Below are 11,450 nucleotides of genomic sequence, written 5' to 3' on the forward strand. Positions count from 1 at the left end.
GAATCATTTATGGCTTTTTTTATTTTTTTAACGAATTTATATAAATCGTAGCCCAAATTGATACCCAATTCCACTATGCATAAACCCTGCAGATAATAAGATGGTTTGGACTCAAAAGCCTTTTTCTCTCTTTACATAATGACCTCAGTACCTCACTCAGGAGAGGTTGTTAACTAGGACCCACCTTAAAATGATGAAAACAAATCTAAACCATAGAATCCCTAGACAATGTTTCTTCTCCCCCAACAGTCAAAATTATTGCCACGTAGACAAGTCAATCAATCATAACAAATTATTTTCCAGATTTTGAGGATGTATATATAAAGAGAAAAAAAAAAGTAAGTAGGGCATTTTGTTTGAACTTGGAGGAGGCCTTCTCTCTTTTTCTTTCAACGTGGAGAGAAAAAGAAGAAGAAGCTTTTTTACCCATCATCAGTCTTCAAGGTATCTTTCTTTTTTTTTGTTTTGTTTAAAGAAGCTAAAAAAGATGCATTTTTTGTCTGTATTAGTTTAAATGGAGAAATGTTTTTTTTTCTAGCAAAAAGGAAGAAAAGAATGAAACTTTTGAGAATTTATCAGGTTATAATTCATTGTAGAGATTGTTGTTTAATGTAGAGTTAATCTAATTGGAATATCTTAAAGTGTGATCTTTTTGTCATTATTGGAACTTCGGTTAAGATTCTGTTTTAGTTGAGTGTTGAAAGTTGAAACAATCAAATATTTTTATAGAAACACTTTGGTGGTAATTACCTGTTATGTGATAATTTGGCATACCTCTTGTGGAGTTCACACTAGTTTAAGAAGACACTTTTCCAAATTGAGGACATTGCGTTTCGTATGTTAGGAACTATAAGAGAGATAGTTTGGAACTGTACACGAGGCATTGGAAGGGTAAGAAAGACGGCTAGTGTGATGCTGTGTTCTTGTCAAAGCTTAGGGTGTGTTCGACTCATGGGAATTATTTGAAGGGGAATGTCACTTACGATTGAGAAATTTTGAACCCAAAATATTTTGTTGGTAAATTTTAGCGGGAGTTGTTCCTGCACAAGAACTCTAATCTTTCTGAAAACTTTCCACCCCCTTACTTGTGTAAACTTTTACCTTGTTTAGCAGTGAAAAACTCTCAAAAGGTCAAGAGCTTAGTGGTCTCCATTTTGAGAATTTTCTGCTGAAAATGAGTCTCTATTACGTTCGATTATAGTTGCTATTTTGTTGATTCTTAAAGAGGAAGCTTCTGTTGCTTTTTTTTTATTCCGTAAAAGCTTAATTCACTATTACAAACTGAATATATATGAGTATATGGTATATGTTAGAACAGATGGGTTGTTGTTGTTTGTTTTTTTCCAGTCGTTGCAGCAGTATTATATGTTGGAAGTGGCTGGAACTACTAATATTTGTAATTATAGTTGTTTCAAATTTCTATTTTTCATTCAAAATATTAAGGTTCAGCCCTATTAATGGTTTTTCTTTCTTATTTTAAACCAGTATGTGTGCTTTTCAAACTAGCAATCCACAATTTCAGATCCTCAACACAACCCCAGTCGAGCTATATGCCAATATTTAATCAAATAGCAAAGGTCCTTGCCTTCCTACATAGGTCAATACCTGATTTTTCGGACTTAGCTTGGATGTTGAGAGAAAATCCCTTTAGTCCCTTCCTCCATAGGGATTTGTCACAGTTAGAGACATGAGTTTGTTAGGTGTAACTATCTATGATAAGAGTAGAAAAACAACTTGGTAAATCATACATATCGAACAATGATTGGTCTGAAGTTTGGTTGCTCATTGAAGCTCATGTAGCTGGATGTCCAAAGCTATGATATGTTTGGCATTTCAGATAAGCAAAATGTTCACTGTAATCTAGAAGAAAATAATATAGAACAGTTCTTGGGATGTCGAATTTGTAATTTTTGAAAAGAAAAATAATAATCCTAAGCCAGCTAAGCCTGATTCTTTTCCTATCCTCCAATTTCTAAAGATTCCTTGACACTTGGTTAAGATGACTTGGTATGGTCAAAGAATTAAAAAGAACTATATAATCTATGATATATTACATTGTTGCTCCAGGTTATTTTTTTGTAAATTTTAACTTCTCGTAAGTGGATGTTTCTAACCTCAGCATGTGTTGGTTGCCAAATGTTCAATTTACTTATTCCTTCAATTCGTTTTGGTTGGACTAATTTCTCCTTGTTTTCCTCTCCCCTTTTAGCCTTTGTTGTGTGCTTGTTGGTGATAATAAGCTGCCATGGGATAGTTCGTTGTTATCGAGTAATAACAGTGGGTGGTTGAAGGTTTTTTGCATTTGCGAAGTTGTGTGTTGCAACTAAGGTAAGAGTTTCACATGGTATAGACTAAAAACATCTTGTCCTGTGTCTTTTTTGATGTTGCAAACTTTGTCTTCCTGGTGGATTAGCACTTAATAGTAACTTCTGCTTGCAGATCATGTTAAGACCATCGCAGATCAGTAAATTTTCCCAGTCTGCGAGGTCGTTCTTGATCAGTGGTTCGCGATGTAGCGCGGTGGATAAAGATTCTTATACTTCTTCTGAAGATGATACACATGTATCAAGAAATCAGGAGAGAAATAATGAAGTTCTACCTGTACGGGCACCTTCGACCTTAGCGTCTAAGTCTTCAGATAAGACCCGAAATGTGCACTCAAGCGATGGAGAAAGGACTGTTATTCGCTCCAAAACCGAGGGTGTGCAACTATCATCAGTTTCTGCTCCCATGTCATCGGCTCCCAGCTCCTTGCGAAGGTCAGATGGTGATAGTTCGGTATTTGGAGATGTTCATGCTTCCCAAAAAGAGATGGTGGAATCATCTGGTCATGTCGTGGATCATTTTGTCAAGGCTGGTATTGTAGCAGTTGGGTTTCTCTCTGATTTAGTAAGTTATAAGATTCCAACCTTAGATGGGAATGGGACATATCAATCATCACAAAGTTCTGTGGTTGATACCGCACCCCGTGTCTCCAATTCCTATGTAAAACCTCATTCCAGAGGAAACATTTCCAGAGTTTGTGTAAAACCAACGGTTGAAAAGTGTAACCCACCTCAGTTCAATGGCCCAAAAGGTAAAGCCCAAGGAGCTGGTTCAGTGAAAGATTTGAACCATGTTAAGTGGACAGAAAATTCAGTGGGGACCCAAAACGTACCTTCAGATGCAAAGGGGCATAGGTTGATGCCACAGAGGTCAAAAACAAATACATATGGGTCGGATCCAAAGCTTAAGTCTAGTAGATGGAGTGGAGAAAAGGTTATGAAATTTTATGATGAAGGCATTAAAACTGCAAACGACAATCAGAAGCCTTTGAGATCTGTGAGAAAGACAGCAGAGACTGCCCCACTGGGTAAGCAGTTTGTTAATCCGAGGCTTTCTGTTGAACGTGTTTATCAAGTTTTGCAACGTAGCAAGTGGGGACCTGTGGCAGAAGAGGCTTTGAAGAGTCTCAAGTGTCACTTGGATGCTTACCAAGCCAACCAGATCATCAAACAGCTCCAAGATCATTCTGTTGCTCTTGGCTTTTTTTATTGGTTGAAACAGCAGCCTGGGTTTAAACATGATGGGCATAGTTTTACTACCATGATTGGCATTCTTGGACGGACCAGACAGTTTGGTGCTATGAACAGGTTACTTGATGAGATGGTCAGGGATGGGTGCATGCCAAATGTGGTGACATATAATCGTGTCATTCATAGCTATGGGCGTGCTAATTACATGGATGAGGCGGTTAAAGTCTTCTACAAGATGCAAGAAGCAGGTTGTGAACCAGACCGAGTCACCTACTGCACCCTCATAGACATTCATGCTAAAGCGGGATTTCTTGATGTTGCAATGGACATGTACAAAAGAATGCAGGAAGCCAGACTTTCGCCTGATACTTTCACATACAGTGTAATGATCAACTGCCTTGGGAAAGCTGGTCATTTGGACGCTGCCAACAAGCTGTTCTCGGAAATGGTTTCTCTGGGTTGTGTTCCAAATCTGGTCACATACAACATTATGATTGCGTTGCAAGCCAAGGCTACAAACTACCAAAGTGCATTAAAGCTGTACAGTGACATTAAGAATGCCGGATTCCAACCTGACAAGGTGACATACAGCATTGTGATGGAAGTCCTTGGCCATTGTGGTTATCTCAATGAAGCAGAAGCTGTTTTTGAAGAGATGAAACGGAAGAATTGGGTTCCAGATGAACCTGTGTACGGTCTCCTGGTAGATTTATGGGGAAAGGCTGGAAATGCTGATAAAGCTCGCAGATGGTTTCAAGCTATGCTTGACGCAGGGCTGTGCCCTAATGTTCCCACATGCAATTCTCTTCTTAGTGCATTCCTTCGGGCACACCGGTTCCCTGATGCTTATGAAGTGCTTCAGAGTATGCTGGCTTTGGGTCTGCAACCTTCTTTGCAGACTTACACATTGCTCCTCAGCTGCTGTACAGACACAAGAACTCATGGTGATATGATGTTTTGTGGTGAGCTCATGACAATCACTGGCCACGCTGCTCATGCATTTCTGGTGTCCATGCCAGCTGCTGGACTAGATGGTCAGAACGTGAGAGATCATGCAAGCAACTTCATGGATCTAATGCACAGTGAGGATAGAGAAAGCAAAAGAGGACTTGTGGATGCTGTTATAGATTTCCTCCACAAGTCAGGTCTGAAGGAGGAGGCCAGTTCAGTATGGGAAGTGGCTGCTCAGCGAAATGTGTACCCTGATGCATTGAGGGAGAAGAGTTCTTGCTATTGGCTTATCAATCTTCATGTTATGTCTGATGGTACTGCTGTTACAGCATTGTCGAGGACGCTGGCATGGTTTCATAGAAAGATGCTTGCATCAGGTGTTGGACCCACTCGGATCGATATTGTGACAGGTTGGGGTCGACGTAGCAGGGTTACAGGAACTTCTCTTGTCAGACAATCTGTGCAGGAGCTGCTACATATCTTCGGGTTTCCATTCTTCACCGAAAACGGTAACTCAGGGTGTTTTGTTGGGCGAGGGGAGGCTCTCAGCAGATGGTTGCTCCAGTCTTATGTGGAAAGAATGCACCTACTTTAGCTTGAGAATGTTTGTTCTTCATTGTTTGTGCTAGTGCACTTTTTGGTCGGGATAGAAGTGTTTGTTTATTTATTTATGTCGAGTGTTTGTATATTTCTAATTTAGTAACTCTGGGGATGTTGTAAATACTTACTTGAGACGTATTTGTTTATTTATGTCTGGACTACATGTATATTCGTTCTTGTTTTTTCCCACTAGAACACGTAGAAGCCGAATGAAAACCCATACTATCCCATACTATCGATTGAAAATAACCCATTTTATTTTGCTGCTGCTGCACACAAGTTCCTCTAGTGAATGATCTTGTGAAGTTGCAAATGCAAAACTAAGAGGTATCTGTTTATCTAGTATGGAGTACATGGATATTTGTTTCTTTTCTCTTCCACCAAAGAATAAAAAGAAAACCATTTTGTTATGGTGTCGCTGCATACAAGTTCCTCAGGTCAATGGTCCCATTTGCACGAAGTTCTTATATTGCTGTATTTTGTCAGCTTAAAATATATACAGTTATAAACAATTATAAATGGAGAGTTTAAGGAGGAATACTTGATATTAGTGTTCAACTTTCGCCTCGCTGAATGGTTAGTTGATTAGTGGTTACTGAGTTTGGCACTTGGCTAGAGTCCTGTAACCCAAATGGGCCTCAACAGGTGCTAACGATAATTATTTCGTATTCGGATCTGGGTTTGTACAATATGAGACCTAATAATGATTCAAATCTTTACTTCTTCCATCCGACTATACTCGTCGAGTCCTACAGAGCTACACCTGACGCTTTGTAGTAGATATAAATGATAATAAAAATAGTTTATGCAATTTTTTTGATATTTCTATTACTTAAAAAGCTGTCAATATAACAAAAAAAAAGGTGCTAAATTTAATATTTGAAATCGTACATCTTATATTCTTATAGCAGATATTTCAAATCAAAGACCATTAATACTGAGTAGTTGAGAATGCTCCCAGTGACCCACGTCAGCCCCATTTTTTTCTCTGAGACTGACACATCAGATTTTTCATTAAAAAGGAATTCTACGCATTTTTTTTACCGATTTCAATTGTTCCTAATCCAAAATAGATAAAAACCTCTTTTTATACTCTTTTTTCAATTCTAATAAAAAAAAAAAAAAATCGTCTCTTCAACCCCTCTCTCCTTTTCTTCTTTATAACCTTTAATCCTTTTGCCATATGATACGCCAACCCTAGCAAGAAATACGAATGTGGATATGGTACTGACAAGCAAGATCAGAAGTTTGCAAGAATATGAATATGAATATGAATATGATGTTGATGCTTTTCTTTGATAGCAACTTTGCAGCTCTGCTGATGGCCAACAGAGTTGTGGATTGCCCTGAAATGACTCGAATGGTAAAGAGTTAAAGAGACCACCCTGTGGGATGGATCCGTTGAAGTTATTGAATGATAGGTTCAATTGAACTAGACTGTGGGATTTACTGAATGAGGCTGGAATCTCCCCAGAAAGTAGATTGTGTGAGAGATCTAAAGTTTGGAGGTTCAGAAGATCGCCCAAGGATGAAGGAAGTTTTCCTTGAAGAGAATTATTAGCAAGGTTGATGGTCTCTGCTGCTTCGCAATTTGACAAATTTGGAGGAATATTGCCACTGAAATTGTTTGACGACAGATCGATAGCACGAACCATTTTCATTTTGCTAAGCTCCATTGGCAGTTTACCGCTCAGAAAATTGTTAGACATATTTAAGTAAATTCCCATATCTCTGAAGCCAGCGACTTCTGCAGCTATGTTTCCAGTTAGTTTGCTATATGATACGTCCAGGATATCTAAATTTATACAGCGTTCTAGGCTTGATGGTATGGTTCCTGAAAGCAAGTTCTTGTAAACAAAAGGTGTACCGGATTTTAGATCTCCTAGGATTTGGTCTAACTCCGGGTTTGAGACAAATCCCAATAATTAGCGGTATGGATAGAGAGGTTAACAAACAAGATCGCATGAACAAATAAAACCTACCCATTTTCAAGAAAACTTGGTAGTCACGCTATAAAAACCCTCTCCCCAAACCGCCCAACCAACAAACTCTATCTTCATTTCTCACTTCTAAACTTCTTGTTACTTATCAAGAAACTAGCCATTTCCTCAAATCTTTCTTCATCTCTTCTTCACCAAGCAATTCAAATTCAACAAATAACCATCAACTCCATTAATGGGTGAGAACCAGGAACACTACCTCAAATCTCCACTAGTCCACCCACTCTGCAATAACACTCCTCTTTCTTCTTCATCTTCAAAGAACCCCACCAATGAGCAAGACTCACTGACCATCAAGAATGAAGCACAAAAAGCTGTTGATGCTGTAAATAAAGATGCTGATTTCCTCCAAGGTTGTAAAATCATCAAAAACCTATGTAAAAACCACAGCAACTCTGCTTATCTTCGGTATGTTGAAGCCAAGATCTTCGAAACTTGTGCTTCTAACTCAGCTGAACTTGTACCACACCTGGAAGATGTCTTTCTCAAGAGTGGCATTAAAGCAGCAAGAAAATCAGTTGGTCTCGCTCCTAATTCTATTGAGTTCCGCTATTTTCTTGCTTATTTGATTTTCCAACGTTCTAAGGATGCAGATGGGTATAATAAAGCTATTCAAGTATGTAACCACGCGCTCGCAGTTGAAAACCCCAGTGATCCAGCTGAAGATAAGATGGAAAGTGAAGATGAAATAAGGATAGAAGATCCTGAAGAAAGAATTTGTTCTGCAAAAGATCAATTTGTATGTCTTATTAATGAATGCAAGAAGAAGAAGGTAAGCCTTTGGTGGGAATCTTTGAATACTGATGAGATGCTGAATTTCCTCAATGTGTGTCCTCTTGATCTTAGGTCTCATTTCAGTTCTTTAGACGACAATTTGGCAAATGAGGTTATATTTGAACCATTCTTATTTTTTGATGAATATAAGAAATGGGAATTCTGGGAGTGCTGTTGCTGTGATGAGAAATTTCCTGACTCTTACAAGCATTTGGAACATATTTGGAGAATTCACTTTAAAAGATTATCAGTTAAACATAGCTTAGATTGTTCTCTTAGAGTTGATTGCGATTGGATTAATATTATTACCAAAGGAACGTGGGAACCCGTAGATATTTCTGCTGTAAGGGAAGGACTTGTAGAGCATTGGAAACTGCTGTCATCCACGCATAATAAATCTGAGTCGGACTTGGAGTATAGCCGCAATGAGAGTTTTGAATTAATTGAATATAATCCCAAGAGGTGGGCTAGGGGATATTTCTTCTCACTGAGTTATCCGAAATCTCAAGTTTGCGATTCTGAGCGTGCTACAAGTCTAGAACGTATTCAGAATATATTACAAGAGCTTCTGTTCAATAAAGCGCTTATGGCAGTACATGTGAATATGGTGACAGCATATGCTATGAGCAAATTACACGGTCTTCTTGGTGTTTCACCTAAGGAGATCGGCTTGGACCAAACTCATCTATGCATCTGCCTCCTAGGAGCTCCCCAACTCAAAGGAATCTGCAAATTTTTGCTGGAGATAAGTGATCGTTATAATGAGATTGCTCAGCGGAAAAGAAACCTGAGTGAAACTTTCAATACTAGCAGCTTGGGGTTTGATTTCTATGTAAGGATAGGTGACAGTATGCCTGAGGAAAGTGCAGATGTTGACCATATAGTTTGGGGACTACCTAGGGGCGATGCTTTTTCGACTTGGGTTTTTTCATGTCTTTCGAGTGAAGAAAGGCTGAAAGAATGGACAAGTTTGGCAGAACAAAGAAAACATCATTGGAAATGCAAGGTTTGTGAATTTCAGACCATACTTCGGAAGCGGGAAGCTGAACTGGTTGAATTTAAGAAAGAGAAAGATATTTCTAAAGACATACAATCAGTAGACACTTCACAGCAGGAAACTCTAAACACTGGCAAGGATGAAGGTTCAGGAGGGCTGAAGTTCCTAGCAGACACTTGCATAGAAGCAGATAACCAGGAAAATAATGATAATAATGATTTAGAGGTGGGTTCCTTCTGTACTGTTATCTGTAAGACGAAACATTTGAATTTAGTTTGTGCCATTTTAATTCTACTTTCACTTATGTCTTGTTCCATCTGTAGATTAGCGATTGTGATGCTTGGAACATGCAACTTTCTGAGTACATGAATAAATGGGCGCTCGAACTCAATTCTTTTGCTGCAGCTGATTACCGGGAAATTCTGTTTTCTCTTGTGAAGGCAAACATTAAGGTATTTACTTTGCAACATTTGGAACAAATTGCTGGCAATGATGGAAAAGAGAAATCTGATGCTGCTTCTTGGTTTGAATGCTTCTCGTAGTATATTCTTACCTTTCCAATCTTAATTTTACATTTTATTGGTTTGTATATGTAGGCACGATTAGAAGAAATTGCTGACAATGATGGAAAAGAGAAGTCTGAGTCTGCTGCAAGGCAAGCAGGTTTAGCTACCAGTAAAAGTTCTAGAGAGGATGTTGATGAAGTTGAACCGAAGCTGGTATTTACTGATTTTGTTTGACTGCTTCTCCTTATATAACATTACCTTCCCAATTTTAATTTAACATTTTCTTGGTTTGTGTATTTAGTCGCACGTGGGCGGCACTGTGGTTGATAATGCCACAGAGAAATCTGAGGCTGCAAAGGAAACAGTTTTAGCTTCCAATAATAGTGACACAGAAACTGTGAGAAAACATAATTCAAGGGACAGAGAGTTAGATGCCGACATGGAAAAAGCTATGCGACAAAGCATCTTAGAAGAAGAATTACGGCGAAGCAAAGGTAATTTTCTATTATCATGTCAGCTGTATTCCATACGTACTCCTATTTGGTTTGATAATTGACATTCAGTATGGTTGTGATTCATAGTCGACCTGGGGGAGACAGTGACTAAAAATAACTTCGAGAAAATGGAATCAGAAGGCTGTATGGGTGATGCCACCGAGAAGTCTGAGGCTGCAGGGGAAGGAGAGCTAGTTGATCCAAAAGCGGGAGAATGTCACGCTGAAACTTTGAGACAACGTCATTCAGGGGGAGGTGAGCAACCGGAGGCTGCAGAGGAGGGTGAGCAATCTGAGGCCGCATGGGAAGCTGAGCAAGTTGATCCAACAGTGGAAGAGTGTGATCAAGAAACATTGAGGCATCTTAATTTAGAGGAAATAAAACACCAAGCCGACATTAAAGAAGCTGAACTACGAAGCGCTGGTAGTTTTCTTATATCATGTTAGCTGGATTGATTTTATACTCCTATTTAGCTTGATAACTGATACTGTCTGTGGCTGTGATCCATAGATAGTCCAGTGGCAGACAGTGAATACCAGACTTCCGAGAAAAAGCTGCCAGAAGGGTTACAATTGAGAATATGTCCATGCTGACCTTGAAGAATCTGTATGACGAAGTCTTGGTAATTCTCTTCTGTCTTCTTAATAATGTTTTCTTCGCAATTTAGTTTATTGTAGTAGTTGAGATGTTCTGTATAGTTTTTTGGATTAATTTTAATTTGTCATAGAATTCTGAAAAAAGTATCACATCTCTTTCATTTAGTACTTATTTGCTCGTGTAATTGAGGTTGTTATTTTGCATTTGGCATGAGAAATAAGTTAGTTTGCCTTGGAACTGGCTTTAACTCCTTCCACAAAAAGATTTACTGCTAAGTTGCCTTCCTCTTACCTCGCTTTGAAATGCAGTTCCTTTGTGTTTATGTAGGTGTGGAAGCTCCAGCAGGACGAGGCCTGCACGTATGCTTTCATATGGAAGGCGTCGCACATGTTCCTACTACATGGTGTTCAACAGCACCAAGCCATGTAGCAGAATATATTGTAGTAATACTGATCAAGTGCGCATTTATCTGGCCCCGTTTCTGCTAATATTGTATACTGAATGCCCAATGTACATGTGTTCAGAACAGCAAGAAACTGACAAAAATTAATGCTACTTATTTTTTGAACTTCATCTAACTTTTCTCTTGAGAATGCTTTAGTGGATTGTTTTCCAATTCGTTTTGTTTTTTCTTTCACCTGACAAAACCAATATTTGATTGGGTATTGTGTGGGGTCATGGGAAATGGGCAGGGTAAATATTGGGTGAAGAGTCCATAACATCACTCTTATTAAGTCTGATAATCTGTTCGGAGGGTGAAATCTTCTAGTCGACTCGACATACTTATAGGTCAGTTACATCGCTTTTGGTCTTGGGCTTTTAGTATACCAACACAATGGCTTGCAGTTAACAACCATCTCAAGTACAAAGTACAAGCCCTTGAATCACCTTATATAAAACAGGGGAAGTACATAGAAAAATGCTAAAACAAAACCAGAAAACAAGTACTGGCTTTTAGCCACTAAGTTGGAAATCTCTATATCAAAATGGTGTACAACAGTACAAGAGAGTATGGA

At 38.8% G+C, this 11,450-nt stretch overlaps 2 protein-coding genes across 2 annotated transcripts; both read left to right on the forward strand.

Moving 5' to 3' along the window:
* Nucleotides 1-223: 223 nt before the first annotated feature.
* LOC147498290 (pentatricopeptide repeat-containing protein At1g74750-like) lies at nucleotides 224-5,233 on the forward strand. The gene is made up of 3 exons (XM_086560329.1): nucleotides 224-444; nucleotides 2,210-2,328; nucleotides 2,440-5,233. The coding sequence occupies exon 3, from the start codon at nucleotides 2,443-2,445 to the stop codon at nucleotides 5,059-5,061; it is 2,619 nt and encodes an 872-aa protein (XP_086416455.1). The 5' UTR covers nucleotides 224-444; nucleotides 2,210-2,328; nucleotides 2,440-2,442; the 3' UTR covers nucleotides 5,062-5,233.
* Nucleotides 5,234-6,111: 878 nt separating this feature from the next.
* On the forward strand, nucleotides 6,112-11,007 carry LOC147498291 (uncharacterized). Its single transcript, XM_086560330.1, has 7 exons — nucleotides 6,112-9,062; nucleotides 9,161-9,289; nucleotides 9,434-9,556; nucleotides 9,645-9,837; nucleotides 9,925-10,260; nucleotides 10,348-10,459; nucleotides 10,762-11,007. The coding sequence occupies exons 1-6, from the start codon at nucleotides 7,242-7,244 to the stop codon at nucleotides 10,428-10,430; spliced, it is 2,685 nt and encodes an 894-aa protein (XP_086416456.1). The 5' UTR covers nucleotides 6,112-7,241; the 3' UTR covers nucleotides 10,431-10,459; nucleotides 10,762-11,007.
* The last annotated feature ends 443 nt before the right edge of the window (nucleotides 11,008-11,450 follow it).

The sequence above is a fragment of the Coptis chinensis genome, chromosome 5 (genome assembly GCF_015680905.1).
Source record: "Coptis chinensis isolate HL-2020 chromosome 5, ASM1568090v1, whole genome shotgun sequence".
Classification (NCBI taxonomy): Eukaryota; Viridiplantae; Streptophyta; class Magnoliopsida; order Ranunculales; family Ranunculaceae; genus Coptis; species Coptis chinensis.